The 13579-nt window shown below is 44.2% G+C and overlaps 1 protein-coding gene across 1 annotated transcript in view; it reads left to right on the top strand.

Moving 5' to 3' along the window:
* Positions 1 to 13579, top strand: part of adamts9 (ADAM metallopeptidase with thrombospondin type 1 motif, 9) — a 30507-nt gene that overhangs the window by 7510 nt on the left and 9418 nt on the right. Inside the window, exons 12-29 of the mRNA XM_088390084.1 lie at positions 576 to 721; positions 1142 to 1323; positions 1413 to 1549; positions 2014 to 2131; positions 2256 to 2351; positions 2949 to 3115; positions 3273 to 3402; positions 3820 to 3946; positions 4046 to 4256; positions 4350 to 4514; positions 4985 to 5146; positions 5936 to 6055; positions 7137 to 7244; positions 7323 to 7490; positions 7919 to 8167; positions 8637 to 8798; positions 9039 to 9215; positions 13184 to 13354. Of these exons, the coding sequence (XP_088246210.1) occupies positions 576 to 721; positions 1142 to 1323; positions 1413 to 1549; positions 2014 to 2131; positions 2256 to 2351; positions 2949 to 3115; positions 3273 to 3402; positions 3820 to 3946; positions 4046 to 4256; positions 4350 to 4514; positions 4985 to 5146; positions 5936 to 6055; positions 7137 to 7244; positions 7323 to 7490; positions 7919 to 8167; positions 8637 to 8798; positions 9039 to 9215; positions 13184 to 13354 (2796 nt within the window). The remainder of the gene's footprint in view (positions 1 to 575; positions 722 to 1141; positions 1324 to 1412; positions 1550 to 2013; positions 2132 to 2255; positions 2352 to 2948; positions 3116 to 3272; positions 3403 to 3819; positions 3947 to 4045; positions 4257 to 4349; positions 4515 to 4984; positions 5147 to 5935; positions 6056 to 7136; positions 7245 to 7322; positions 7491 to 7918; positions 8168 to 8636; positions 8799 to 9038; positions 9216 to 13183; positions 13355 to 13579) is intronic.

Below are 13579 nucleotides of genomic sequence, written 5' to 3'. Positions count from 1 at the left end.
TGAATTCAATTTCATTAGGGGATTAAGAATGTTTTGTTTTTTTTATAGTCGTGCATAAACAGTCCGCATTAAAAAAGGAGGGTAGATTCACGTTTGCCTGACTCACCTTAGCCGTGAAGACAATCTGTATGGGGAGTCGTTGCAAAATTCTCACCCAGCTTTAATGATCCACCTCACATCCTTCCATTAGTAATGAGAGGACATGAAGGAGGCATTTGGTCTAAATGTCCTAGACAAACACACGCATAGTTGAACTTATGCTGACCACACTAAATTCTTACACCACATTTGCCCTATCGTGCGTGATTATCCTGCGGTTATGAGCTGAGATGTTCATTGACTTGTTTGACATTTCTTCTAGTCAGACAGATGCAGAGATGAAATATTTCACTGTATAATTTCTTTCAGATTAGCATCAAAGAGCAGCCAGGCAGCTGTTTGGGCTATTCTAAGAAAATTATTTTGTGTGCCTTTGCTTTCTCTGTCTTTGGTTTCCTCTAACGTTTTATTGCTGTTCTTTCCTCCCTCTTTCTTTTTCCTTTCCAAAACCTGTTTACCTTCCTCTCCTAATGCAGCACTGCAAACACGGGCTGTGTATAACCAAAGAGCATGACGCCACACCTGTGGAGGGCGCGTGGGGAGTTTGGAGCCCTTTCGGTACCTGCTCTCGGACGTGCGGCGGCGGCATCAAGATCGCCGAGCGCGAATGCAACCGACCCGTGTGAGCACTCGTCTTTGTAGTCACGCATACCCGCTGGACCTTGTCTCCATCTTAGATGCCAAAGTCAATGTTCCATAGATCAATCCACCCTAAGGGAATTCTTGTCATAGCTAATGTTCAGCCACGCTTTTGCTGATGGCCAATTTTCAATTCCCGGTAAATACACAAATCAAACAGGAATTGGACAAGGAAGGCGTGCAAAGAATTTTTGGAGGAATGGTCTTTTGAAAACGATGTTTGCTTTTATGCCAACTAGGCTGACATTGATCACTATTCTCAGTAGGTGGCATTATTTTATTTTTTAATTTTTTTTTTTTACATTTTTCTAATCTGTTAAACACAAACAAGCCCTCCATTAGACACTGTTGAGACATTTTTTTGGTTTGTACTTACTCATCTCTCGTGATGTGTCCCCACCAGGCCAAGGAATGGAGGGATGTACTGTGTCGGTCGCCGGATGAAGTTCCGTTCCTGTAACTCTGAGCCGTGCTCCAAGCAGAAGAAGGACTTCAGAGAGGAGCAGTGTGCCGCTTTTGACGGCAGGCATTTCAACATCAACGGTCTACCTCCTAATGTTCGCTGGGTGCCCAAATACAGTGGAAGTCAGTCTTGCCCCCGCCGAGATCTTTTTATTCAATAATGGTGTCCGACTAACTAAGTCATATTTGTCTTCCTTTTGTCTCGTGGCCAGTCCTGATGAAGGACAGATGTAAGCTGTTCTGCAGGGTAGCAGGTAGCACCGTCTACTACCAGCTCAGGGACCGGGTCACCGACGGCACGCCGTGCGGACCCGATACCAATGACATCTGCGTCCAAGGCTTGTGCAGGGTGAGGTTTCTTGCTTTATGGTTGCACTTCACGACATCATGTAGCGAGCTGAAGAGGCCGAAGCTTCACACAATGTTTGGGTTAGCGAGCCGTTGACTGGATTTACTGGTCTTGGCAAGTGTTGTTTGATTGATCCCATTTGACTTGGGCTAGACTATACATCCTAGCAGATATTAAAAATGTCTTGCTGAAACCACTTACATGTGGTTTAGCTTATGTGCCATCTCTTATGGTGTGTTACAAAGCAAATGTAGTTCAGATGGGAGATTGGAATCGGGGACGTATATCAAGGGGCACATAAGTACAGTATGCGTAACTGACCTTGCGTAACGAAACGACAGTGAGCCGGTGAGCAGTCCATGGAGTACCCTGTCTTCAATCTTGAACAATATTATCCTGCACAGAATAAGAAATTAAAAGATTTATTCTATAACACATATCCCTGTCCTCTCATTGCTGAGCAGCAAGCTGGCTGTGACCACGTATTAAACTCCAAAGCCAGACGAGACAAGTGCGGTGTGTGTGGTGGTGACAACTCTTCTTGTAAAACTGTGGCAAACACTTTCAACATTGTACGCTATGGTGAGTGAGGTTTTTTTTTTTTTCAAATGCAGTCCAGCTGTTATATACATGGGTGGGTCCCCACATGTGCTTACTGTAGAATTAGCAATTAGCATGATGTATAATAATTTGCATTCATGCTCAGGCTACAATGAAGTTGTGCGGATACCCAGTGGTGCTACAAATATTGATGTTCGTCAACACAGCTACTCAGGGAAACCAGAGGATGACAATTACCTCGGTAAGAAATAAGTCTTTGCTCACCAAGGCAATAAGATCAACATATTTATTACTGTGATAGTAGTTTGCAGAAGTGTCACACTTGCAACTTTGTATAGATTAGATAAGATTGCATATTAACGAGAAGACTGTCTTCTGTACTGTCTGTGATATAATATGTGAATTTCAGCATTTTTTTTTTTTTTTTACAAGTCAGCATTGGAATCCATGTTTTGTCTCTGCTTGCTCAAATGATGACCAAAAGATGCTCCCTGAAAGAAGGGCAGTCATATAAATATAATGCGTGAAATGGTCGGGAAATTAAAGGAGGGAAATCAAATCTATAATCGCATTAGCATTAGTGAGTGCAGCAATCAGGCTGCGACAGGACTGGACAAGCATAGATGGTACTTCTCGGGGAATATAAGGAAATACTTTTCCGCTACCACACACTTTAGCAGATGCAATAATTCAAGTATTTGCTAGGTCAGCTCAAGCTTGTGTATGACTATGACAGAGCGATATTATTTCTGGAGTTATAGACATGTTAAGCAAAGTGAGTTTGAGCTCCTGTGGGATAAAGCAGCCCATGTGACCACTTCTCTCTGTGTCCCTGCAGCCATATCAAATAGTCGTGGAGAATTCCTGCTTAATGGAGAGTTTGTAGTCAGCATGTTTAAAAGGGAAATTAAAGTCGGAAACGCCGTCATCGAGTACAGTGGCTCTGACCATGTTATTGAGAGGATTAATTGTACCGAGCGCATCGAAGAGGAGATCGTCGTCCAGGTAAAGTTCATTCCTTTCTACTAAGATAAGGAACAACTGCTTCCTATATGAAGTGAATTCAAAACCCCTCTGAGGTTAGAGCTGTGACTGTACGTGAGAACCTCAGGGTCGTAAATCCTGCATTCAATCTGTTTTACAATGTCTATCTTCACGGTAGGTGCTGTCTGTGGGGAACCTTTACAACCCAGATGTCAGATATTCCTTCAACATCCCCATAGAGGATAGACCTCAGCAGTTCTTCTGGGATGCCTATGGTCCGTGGCAGGAGTGCAGCCGTCTGTGCCAAGGTGAGGCTTAAATCGTGTTAGCAGTCTTTGCAAGGGGGTTTGAATGATGAATGATGTGGCGGGACTACAGATGGGAAGCAAGAGAGAGGCACGTAACAAAAAGTGAGGTACGTATAGTGAAACTTGGCAACCTTAGGTGCAAAGCTTTGGCTCATCTTCACAGGAAATTACTTTTCTGTTCCGTGTCTGCGCATATGTGAGCGAATATTTAGGTGTGCAGAGGTAAATGTGAATTCCTTCGACTCGTGGCTCCAACACTTTGTCAGTCTCTTAATCACTGCTTGAACAAGCCACAGTGATTAGTAGTTTTTAATTCATAGGGATGGCCTGGAAAAACAGCAACTGGAGTGGTTTGATGGAGGATTGGCTGAGTTATTCCAATGCAGTTGACTGACTTATTTGTTGGTGTCTTTTTAGGAGAGAGGAAGAGAAAAGTTCTCTGTAGCAGAGAGTCTGACAGGGTGGTGGTTTCAGACCAGAGGTGTCATGGTATACCAAGACCGATGGTCACGCCTGAGGCCTGCAACACAGAATGTGAACTGAGGTTTGTGTCACCACTTTGACCTATTTTCACATTTTTACTTCAAGCGAAATCAAATCATTCTTGTATTTATGATGCTCTCTTATTATCTATGCAATAAAGGTGGCATGTGGCTCGAAAGAGTGAATGCACTGCTCAGTGTGGTGTCGGATATCGCACTTTGGACATATTCTGTGCTAAAATCAGCCACACAGACGGAAAGAGCCAAAAAGTTGACGATCGCTATTGCAGCGGGCAGCGCAAACCTGACGACAAGGAAGCTTGTCATGGAGATTGTAATCCCGGAGGCTGGGAGTATTCGTCCTGGTCCGAGGTGAAACAGCTGAGCTGGTTATAATTCAAAAGGAATCAGACATTTGTTTTGACACACAATATGTTTCCTCTTGTTGATCTGTCTGGTATGCAGTGCTCAAAGAGTTGTGGTGGAGGCACCCGCCGAAGAGGGGCAGTGTGTCGAAAGGCAGCGGGGGCTGAGGGCGATGACAGCAAGTGCAGTCAACGGGACAAGATGGCCGTCCAACCCTGCAATGAATTCCTCTGTCCACAATGGAACACTGAAGACTGGTCAGAGGTTGGTCCAATCGTGATTCAGATTAGATTTAGACACTGGACCCTCCTTGTGGTTCTGTCAAGTGTCCCCCCGCTGACCGGTATCTGGTATTGTTGCCTTGCCTCTTTACAAATGTTTACCCTCAATGCTTTCCTCAACTCTTGAACTATAGTCAGTGACTGGCACAGTTTACACATTGCAGACCAAGGAGCTTGAAAAGGTTTGGCTTGCATTCCAGAAATATTTGACATCTCCCATGTGGGTGCCTCCAAATACAAACAACCACACTGTACTATATGCCTCCCCCTGCACAGTATTTTTGCATGCAGTCCGCGTATCCTTTGTAGAGGGGAAAATATACAATTGCTTGACATGTCATAAGTGTCGGATCCTCTATATGGCATCAAGAGGATTTTCCCATGAGCTGAATGACTGGGATGATGTTATTTCAGTATGTCTAGACTCTAATCATGAATGGATCTTGCTTACAGTGCCTTGTAACGTGCGGGAAAGGCTATAAGCACCGCCGGACGTGGTGTCAGTTTGGTGAGGACCGTCTAGATGACCGCTTCTGCGGTTCATCAAAGCCCGACTCGGTCCAGACGTGTCAGCAGCAGGAGTGTGCCTCTTGGCAAGTCGGACCTTGGGGACAGGTAAGACCCGGTCAATATTGTTCTTATCCTAAACACACACACAGATTAACGGAGCTCAGAATTCACGCTGCAATGCACAAGATTGCGTTCTTTGCGATATCGCGATTCATCTCAAAGGTATGGTTGGGAGGTATGTGCAAAATGGCTGGGTTTACTTTGATTTATTATCCACCTTCCAGTAAGAGTAAGCATCTCGGCAGTGCATATATTCCAGATGTACAGGTCCGTTTTTAAAGCGTTTCATAATTAATAATGAATCAGTCAGCATAGAAATAACAGCTTCAAAATATTATGGGTGGTAACAATTTAGATTTGCCACTTCCGTTCAGCAAATTTCTCAGTCAACAATTAAATATTTTCCAATATTGTGCGGATTCTTACTTCTGGAATGCAATGTTTGTCACATGTGACAAAGAAGATAAGCGGTGGCTCATTTTGGATTTGATTTTTGACTTGATTTCCCTTGTAAGGTATATTTGAAGCTGTTTAATGAAGCATGGTCAAATGGTAGCTGAAGTGTCTGCCAAACAAGTTTGACCCTATTTCATTGGAGCCACTGAGGCAGAAGCGGGTGCAAGGTAGAACCTCTGAGTTAGCTTTTGTAGAGGCTTCAATGAATATGAAGTCCATTTTTCAGATTTAGTGTTGTGTTGAGATTCTCATCTTGCATTTAACTTCAGATTCTTTCCCAGTGCTGACTCACTAAATTTTGTTTTGAACTGATTTTACTGGCTCAGATGTCTTCCGCTTGCCACCATCATTCATTTTCCGTCTGTCTTTTGAACCCAGTGCACTACCTCATGTGGACTTGGGTACCAGATGCGAGCTGTGAAGTGTGTGGTTGGATCTTACGGTGTCGTCATGGAAGACACTGAATGTAATGCTGCCACCCGGCCCACTGACACCCAGGTAAGGGAGGGAGAATAAATTCTTCATTCTTTGTTTTTTTTTCACCCTTTATTACTTTTCAGGATGGCATCTTGTGTAAAAATGCACAGACAAAAACATACTTTATCATTGCCACCTGGTTTCAATAAAGCTGTCTGATTGCGTGCAGGGAAAGGCAGGGAAATAATATACGTCACTGGCCCACATAGTCAAAGAGCTCTCAGACGAAATTCCCCCATAAGAAGGTTATTAAAAACTGTTTTGTGTTATGTAAGAAACAATAAGAATATTGAATGCATGGTCTACATGGGTTTCCTATATGGTCATAATAAATTGGAAAAGGTGGGCATGCAGACTCAGGATGAGCCTGCTTCCCTTTTAGTTGCAGCAGTTCTTCATTCCGGTGCCTGGGTTAGCTGAAGCAGTGACCCCGAATCAGTGGGCCCACCTTGTTGTGATTCTACCCAGCCAGCCATAAAGTCGGCCATCAAGCTGCCAGTCCCAGCAGCAGCCAAGTAGGACTTAGGAAGAGCAGTGCAGATAGATTGATGGAGGTTTAGTAAATGCAAGGTTAGAGAGGTTTAGATTTTTGCCACTTAGTCGAGATGGTGTTTAGGAAGGCTGACCATTTATTTGTGTCTGCCGGTCGCACGCCTGGAGCCGCTTTGAGTGTCGCCGTGAGTGTGGAATGTGGAGCCTGTGAGATTTGACTAAGGCTCTCATTCCTAAAGACTGGGGGTCAGAGGGCACAACAGGGCATGGGAGGGAAAAAGGGAAGAGGGCGGAAGGTTAGGGACTAGGGGATGGACAAGGGGTGGGGTTTTGAACCATGCCAGCATGGGCATTGGACCCCTGAATACCACTCCACTATGACCTGTTATGACAGGGATCAGTGCTTTATGCTGAGTGGCTTACTGCCACAATCCATAGTTTGAACTGATAGGGAGACGCAGCTCATGTTGTTTTGCTAAGCTAGTACGGGCTGATGGGAAACATAACCACTCTCAAGCAGCAGCCTACAGAACCACATACGTTATTCATGAGTGTTTTCAGGTCAAAGGATGCATCTTGTTCATATGTCTGCATGCTGGTTCTTTCTCAGGACTGTGAACTAGCCCAGTGTCCAAACAGCCAACCTGTTTCCCCAGGGACCAAAGTCCCGTCCCATCAAGGCCACAAAACCCAGTGGCGCTTTGGTTCGTGGACCCAGGTTGGTGATTGTGAGCCATCGATACATAATCAATCGTGTTTTGTATTTTGACCTTAGCTTTTCTCCTCTTTCTAATAGTGCAGCGCCAGCTGCGGCAAAGGGACCCGTATGCGTTATGTCAGTTGTCGTGACAACCACGGCGGTGTGGCAGATGAGTCGGCGTGTGCTCAACTCCCAAAACCTCCTGCCAGAGAAGTGTGCTCCGTCGTGGCATGTGGACAGTGGAAAGTTTTAGAGTGGACTTTGGTAAGAAAATAATGTGTATGTGTGTTGCTTTGTAAAGGTATCTTTGTGTGTGCTAGAAGAGGGGGGGCATTTTTTTTTAAATCCAAGGGCTGCACCGTTGCTTACAGATGGTTTTCATCAGCCCACTTATGTCACAATACTGGCCGACTGCAGTTCTGGTTGCCAAAAACAAATATGTGCGCACCCAAACTTGTGTAAACCCACAACCCAAAGACCTTCAATGACTTCTTCAATGTTCATCCTAAAGCTATGTTTACACTCTATTCCCGGTGTCCGTGGCAGCCCCATTTCAGGAACTTGTGGACAAGGATAAGCTCCGCCTCCCCTAAACATGAACAGTGTTGGAAAAGGATTGATTGACTGCAAATGTCCCCTTTGAACTGAAACTAGGGCATCCATTTGAATCCCTAATGTGAAACTCTTTTCAGTGTTCAGTAACCTGCGGTCAGGGGAAGACAACACGACAAGCGGTCTGTGTCAACTTCAGTGACCAAGAAGTCAACGCCAGCGAGTGCGACCCAGACGATCGGCCGAGCACAGAACAAGACTGCGCCATGTCTCAATGCCCGTCCCACTCCAGTGATTCCAGACCTCTTCCATCCTCACCAAACAATAGGGCCAGGAACATCATTCCTCAAAGCCAATCCCACCAATGGCGGACTGGGCCCTGGGGCGCGGTGAGTGAGCAGTCTATGAGATCTTAAAATTAGATGCAAAAGTCCAGAGAAGCATTTAAGAGCGTGTAATGAGCCTTAGCATACTGGTGTCAAACTCAAGGCCCGGGGGGCAGATATGGCCCACCACTTCATTCTATGTGGCCCGTGAATACAAATTGTGCATCAAATTCATGTCTTTACTAAAATTGCAAATTGTCTTCACTTTTATGAAGCATCTTTTTAAACTATTTGAACAGTTTTTACCCGTCTGATTTGAAAATGAGTTATTTGTCAGTTTGTTTTGTAGCTTATACTGTACATAATGAGGCGTTCATGCATTTATTTAGGTTGACAATCATAATGCAAACCATGACGACGTGAAAAAATGAGTTTGACACCCCTGCCTTAGCATCAATGTCGGGCAGTGCCACATCCCTACTGGGTTTATTGCTTGACAGTAGTTCTCCTGGCTCTCTCTCTTTGACAACAGTGCTCCAGCACATGTGCGGGAGGTTTCCAGCGGCGGGTCGTAGTGTGCCAGGATGAGAACGGCTACCCTGCCAACAGCTGTGAGGATCGCAGCCGGCCCAGTGAGCAGCGATCCTGTGAGTCGGGGCCATGTCCGCAGTGGATCTATGGCAACTGGGGAGAGGTAAGGCAGACAGACACAGCTTTACTGGTGTTAAAAGGGCTAGTGGGAAAACCAAACTTTGGGATGCTTATGTTTGGATAATTACTTTGACTGTTTGGGAAGGTTGCATGAGAAAAAGGACATCGGAAAATACCTGAAGCTCAATTTCACATTCTTTGCAATTCCCACGGGGTAGCGGTGGTGTTTTGTTTGGTCTTTTCAACTGCTTTTTAATGGGACCTCTCTTCACGCTGTCCTCAGTGCACCAAACCATGCGGAGGCGGGATAAAGACGAGACTGGTGGTATGTCAACGTCCAAACGGTGAGCGTTTCAATGATCTGAGCTGCGAGATCCACGACAAGCCACCGGATCGGGAGCAGTGCAATACTCAACCGTGCCCGTCTAGCCCTCACTGGAGCACAGACCCATGGAGCTCGGTACGCTCATAAAACAAAAAAAACAAAAAAAAAACAAATACTCTTTACCTTCTTTTTTTAACCTCTCATATCGCCAGTAGTGATACAGAGTCACAATCGTACTGAAAGTGGCTTCCGTGGTGCTATTTGTGTTGGAGAAAAGAAATCCTCCTAAGACTTTTAAGTCCCCTTCTCTTCCGCTCCGGCACTGGTGCTTGCAACGTTTCCTCAAGACATTTGGAAAATCCATTTCTGTTGCACTTACATGGCAAAGATATGCTGTCCTGCAGTTTGCCAGAGACACTACATCACGACAAAACGCTTCAGTGACAGCTGTGACCAGAAGAACCTTCCTTTCTCTCGTAACTGTAGTTGGGCTGTGTGTTAGTACTCAAAGACATCAGGATCACTTTGTATCACTACCAGAGTTAGTTTTGTAAAATATTCTTTTGAATACATAATTTATTGAGATATTTTTGGGCCTGTTTATCATTTGTACATAGCATTATCTTTCAAAGTGATTTATTTTGTCTTAGCTCTTTGTACTCGAACATTGCCAATTGTTCTTCATGTGCAAGTACTGATGAATGTTTTTGTATATCAGGAATATACAGTATGATGCCTTGTTCATTATTATCCAAAGAATGCCCCGTATTCTCCATGTGCGGCGCTTTATTTGACATTTGGAGCTTCCCATCTGCGCATTTAAAGAAAACAACTTAACGTGGGACTCCATTTGTGCTGTGTGCTATATTTACTTTTTACCAAGTGTGCATATTTGAAACGGCTATTGTGTCGAGATTTGTCTTAAGGCCCACGTCGCAGTATCGCAGAGGGCCCTCACAGCTTTCCGTAGTATAAACAAATCAGTCGGTCGGTAAAACTCCAAGCTCCGCATCACGGGTGCTCTTAGTGTATCCATGTCAGTGTTTGCTTCATCCAGTACTTGGACTTGCTCTTAATGCGATGTTCAACAATACCTCACTTGGAAACCAACACAAACTCAGCAAGTATGATACATAGATGACCTACAATGTTGCTCTGGCTAAACAAGGGAGATTTAAAATCCAAGTATTCTAAATGAACCATTGTGTTTCCAACGGGTAGGTGTTTTATTTTCATTTTTTTGCCGACTCCTCGTTTCATGAAGTGAGCACTTTGTGTCGATGGATCGAACATGCAAAGGGCGTCATCATGTTGTCGTGTCTTTGAATGTCACTCAAACAATGGCCTATTAAAACGTGTATTTGAAAATACGTGCTACGTGTGACCACAGGGGGAGTTTATATTGTTTTGTATCCAGAGCTCTTAACTCTGAGCCAACCTAGTGTGTCTACCTCAGTCTCTGTTATGATAGCCCCCCTGCCACAGCTTTCTCTCCTCTTGCACTGCAGGGGGTTGTGGCTGGCTAAGACACAGCCTGACTTGTTGAGGCTAACCAGTGCAGCTGATGGCCCTGAACACAAATTCGGGTTGTGTCATTTCCCAACTTTTAATATATTTTTATATTTTTGCCCATCGCGGCCAGTGAGAGGTGATCTGATCTGTGGTTAGGGGCAGCTTTTATTTTTTATTTTTTTGCATGCAGCCCACCCAGTTGACTGCTCCTGGCCATAAATGTCTCAAGTGACCACACACCTTATTTTAAGGGCCTGTTATCACAGCAGTGGCTACATTTTGTACTGCACATCATCTTCTAATGAGAGCTGTTGCATGTAATGATTCCCACATGTGTGATTGCAGATTAGCGATTTGGTGGAAGTTGAACACAACGTTAGCATGTGTCGCTCAAATTATATTCCCTTTGCCGTATGGAATTTCCCAATCAATCGACTTTGTCTCACGTGCCGCAAATAGAAGCACTTCACTGTCAGCAAATCCACAGGCTCTTGAAATAAGCGTCTGGTTTGTCTCTTATCCGTAAATGGCAGTATTAGTCTTTGTTTTCAACAAGCGTTTTCTGTATATTTATGTAATTACTTGTATTTATTGTTACTTCATTATAATGTGTCAATATTTAATTTTTTATGGATTCATTGGATTTCTGTTCACTTCCATAAAATTTCACAATTAAAGTGAAGTAGAGGTCACGTTTGAGGGCATTCTTCTTCTTTTTGTCTTGTTCTTGTTGCAATGACATTCCCGTCGACGCGAGTGGTCAGAACTCACGCGACATGCAAGTGGAGGTGTGCTAGATTTCATGTATGGCTTTGAACGGAGGCTTTCAAATGAAATGCTGTTCAAATAGCTCCTCCCTAGCAGTCGACTGAATGGCATGTTTTTCCTGAATGAATCTGCACAAATCACTGAGCAATCTCACTGTTATTTTATGCGGTCAGGGCCTCTGCTGACCCCTCTGTGCGATCATGTTTTGACCGTCTATGGCGGGGGTGTTCAAAGCGCTTCCCATCAAGGTAAATCTTTGTCCTGCGTGACAATGCCTCAGTAAACCTCGCGGCTTATTTACTGTGCTTATTGACTTTAATGCCTTTTTGGGATGCCTGGCGATGTGCGCTCTGCTATGAGGCTGCCCGTGTCCTTTTCCCCTCGCTGTCAGGCCCACTCCACTCTGCTCTAATGCGGCTTGATGACGGTGTACAAACGTGGGGGCCTCTGACAGTGACTCGAATGGAGCGGGCCGTCAGCAAGACAATGCCATGGTGTATTGGCAGGGTCAAGGGTCACGTTTGATCTGGACAGGGGCCCCTTCCCGGTTCTCCTCATCAGCATAGAAAGACTTCTGAGAAATTAGAGGCGGGATTTAGAGGGGGGGGTCCTTTGATTGGCTCTGATTTTATTTTTAATCTTACATAAAAGATAAACTAAGGCTTCTTTTAAATGAGCAAGTTGTGATTTGATTTCTGTTGTTTGCCTGTCGTGAATTCATACTGTACACATGCACGGTTGTGTGTGCTGCTCCATATACTTTAATTACAGAACCCCAGAAAAGCTAATAAATCCTGCACAAGGGTGTTCATTCACTGTTATCACACATGATGTTTCAATTTGAGCCAGTGGTTGCGAGTCCCAGGGTATTCCGAGGGCACTTCAGCACGCAACAACAGCTCGAAAGACCTTGTGAAAAAAAAAAAGAAAAGCAGATGAAACTCGAGGAATGACCTAGATTGCAAAAAACATTTTGCCTCGTATCAGTGTGAGCCACACCATCTGAACTATTCCAAATCTCGTGCTTAAATTGGCCATATTAAACTAATAAATACGGATTGCCACTTTTTTCCTTTTTTGGTTTTATGTGAAACAAACTGGGCCCGTAGTTTACCTTAATTATTACCCAAATCACTCAACACACATATATATAAACAAAAGTCCCTATTTTATTATTCCTTTCATTGATGAATGAGGTCTGAATGAGGTGAAAGGTCACATGGTGTTCCTGTCCAGTACATTATCTTGCTGCACGGGACAGCACTGCACGCTGGGCCACGTACCCATTCAACTCTGAGCCTGTCACTTTCCATCCATCCCCAAATACTGTACTACGCCCCCTGTGATTATCTGAGCTCAGTCCAGCCCCTCTCCACACCCCCTTCCCAGCCCTCAGTAAAACTGCACGGTCTGTGTCCTCTGCCTGTCACATCAAGTTAGTCTTGCAGTGACTCTGTAAACCTGGAAGTGAAAGAAAGTTCCGCCGGGGTTATCTGATGCATGCTGTTATTGGGTGCGCAAAAATCATGCAAATTCATAAAATAGGGAAAAGACCGAATTTCACCTGCACATTTGTTACATTTTAAGTCCTTCTATAGATTTCACTCTAAAATCCTCCCATTTGATTTTCATTTAGTTTGTGTTTGGGTGGGTTTCTTTTTTGTTCAGTGAGGTGACAGTTTAATTCTTCTCTTTACGATATGATTGGTTATGTTTCATTCTGTGCAATTGTATGTGTTGTGGTTATGTTTTTCATAATCTCAAATTAATGATAAATTATGGAAACATTTTTTATTCAACTCGATTTTCTTGATTTCTTGCAGTGCTCGGCCTCTTGTGGAAAAGGCTTCAAATCCCGCAAGGTGCGCTGTTTGAACAGCTCAGGTCGCTCTGTTGAAGATGACAACTGCCAACATTTGAGCCCCAAACCCCGAAACAAGAGGCGCTGCAGAGGCGGCCGCTGTTCCAAGTGGAAGACCGGCAGATGGGAGGAGGTAGGCTTCTTTCACACACCCATAAAGCACTCCATTTTCATAATGTAACTATTATTATTTTTGCCTCCTTGTCAATTTAATGTATATCAACTTAGGCAACCACATTGTGTACTCTAATCTGTGCGAAGGTGTAATAGGTTAGGCGCATAGGCCATCATTTTTTTTTTTTTAAAGGAGGTTTGCGCTTTTGTGGGTGTGAACACAGCCCACTTCATTTGCTGCCAA

Source organism: Syngnathus floridae, chromosome 11, assembly GCF_059516105.1.
Source record: "Syngnathus floridae isolate MCC-2025c chromosome 11, RoL_Sflo_1.0, whole genome shotgun sequence".
Classification (NCBI taxonomy): domain Eukaryota; kingdom Metazoa; phylum Chordata; class Actinopteri; order Syngnathiformes; family Syngnathidae; genus Syngnathus; species Syngnathus floridae.
Note: the sequence above shows the minus strand (reverse complement) of the source record. Positions and strands in the feature narration are given on the sequence as shown.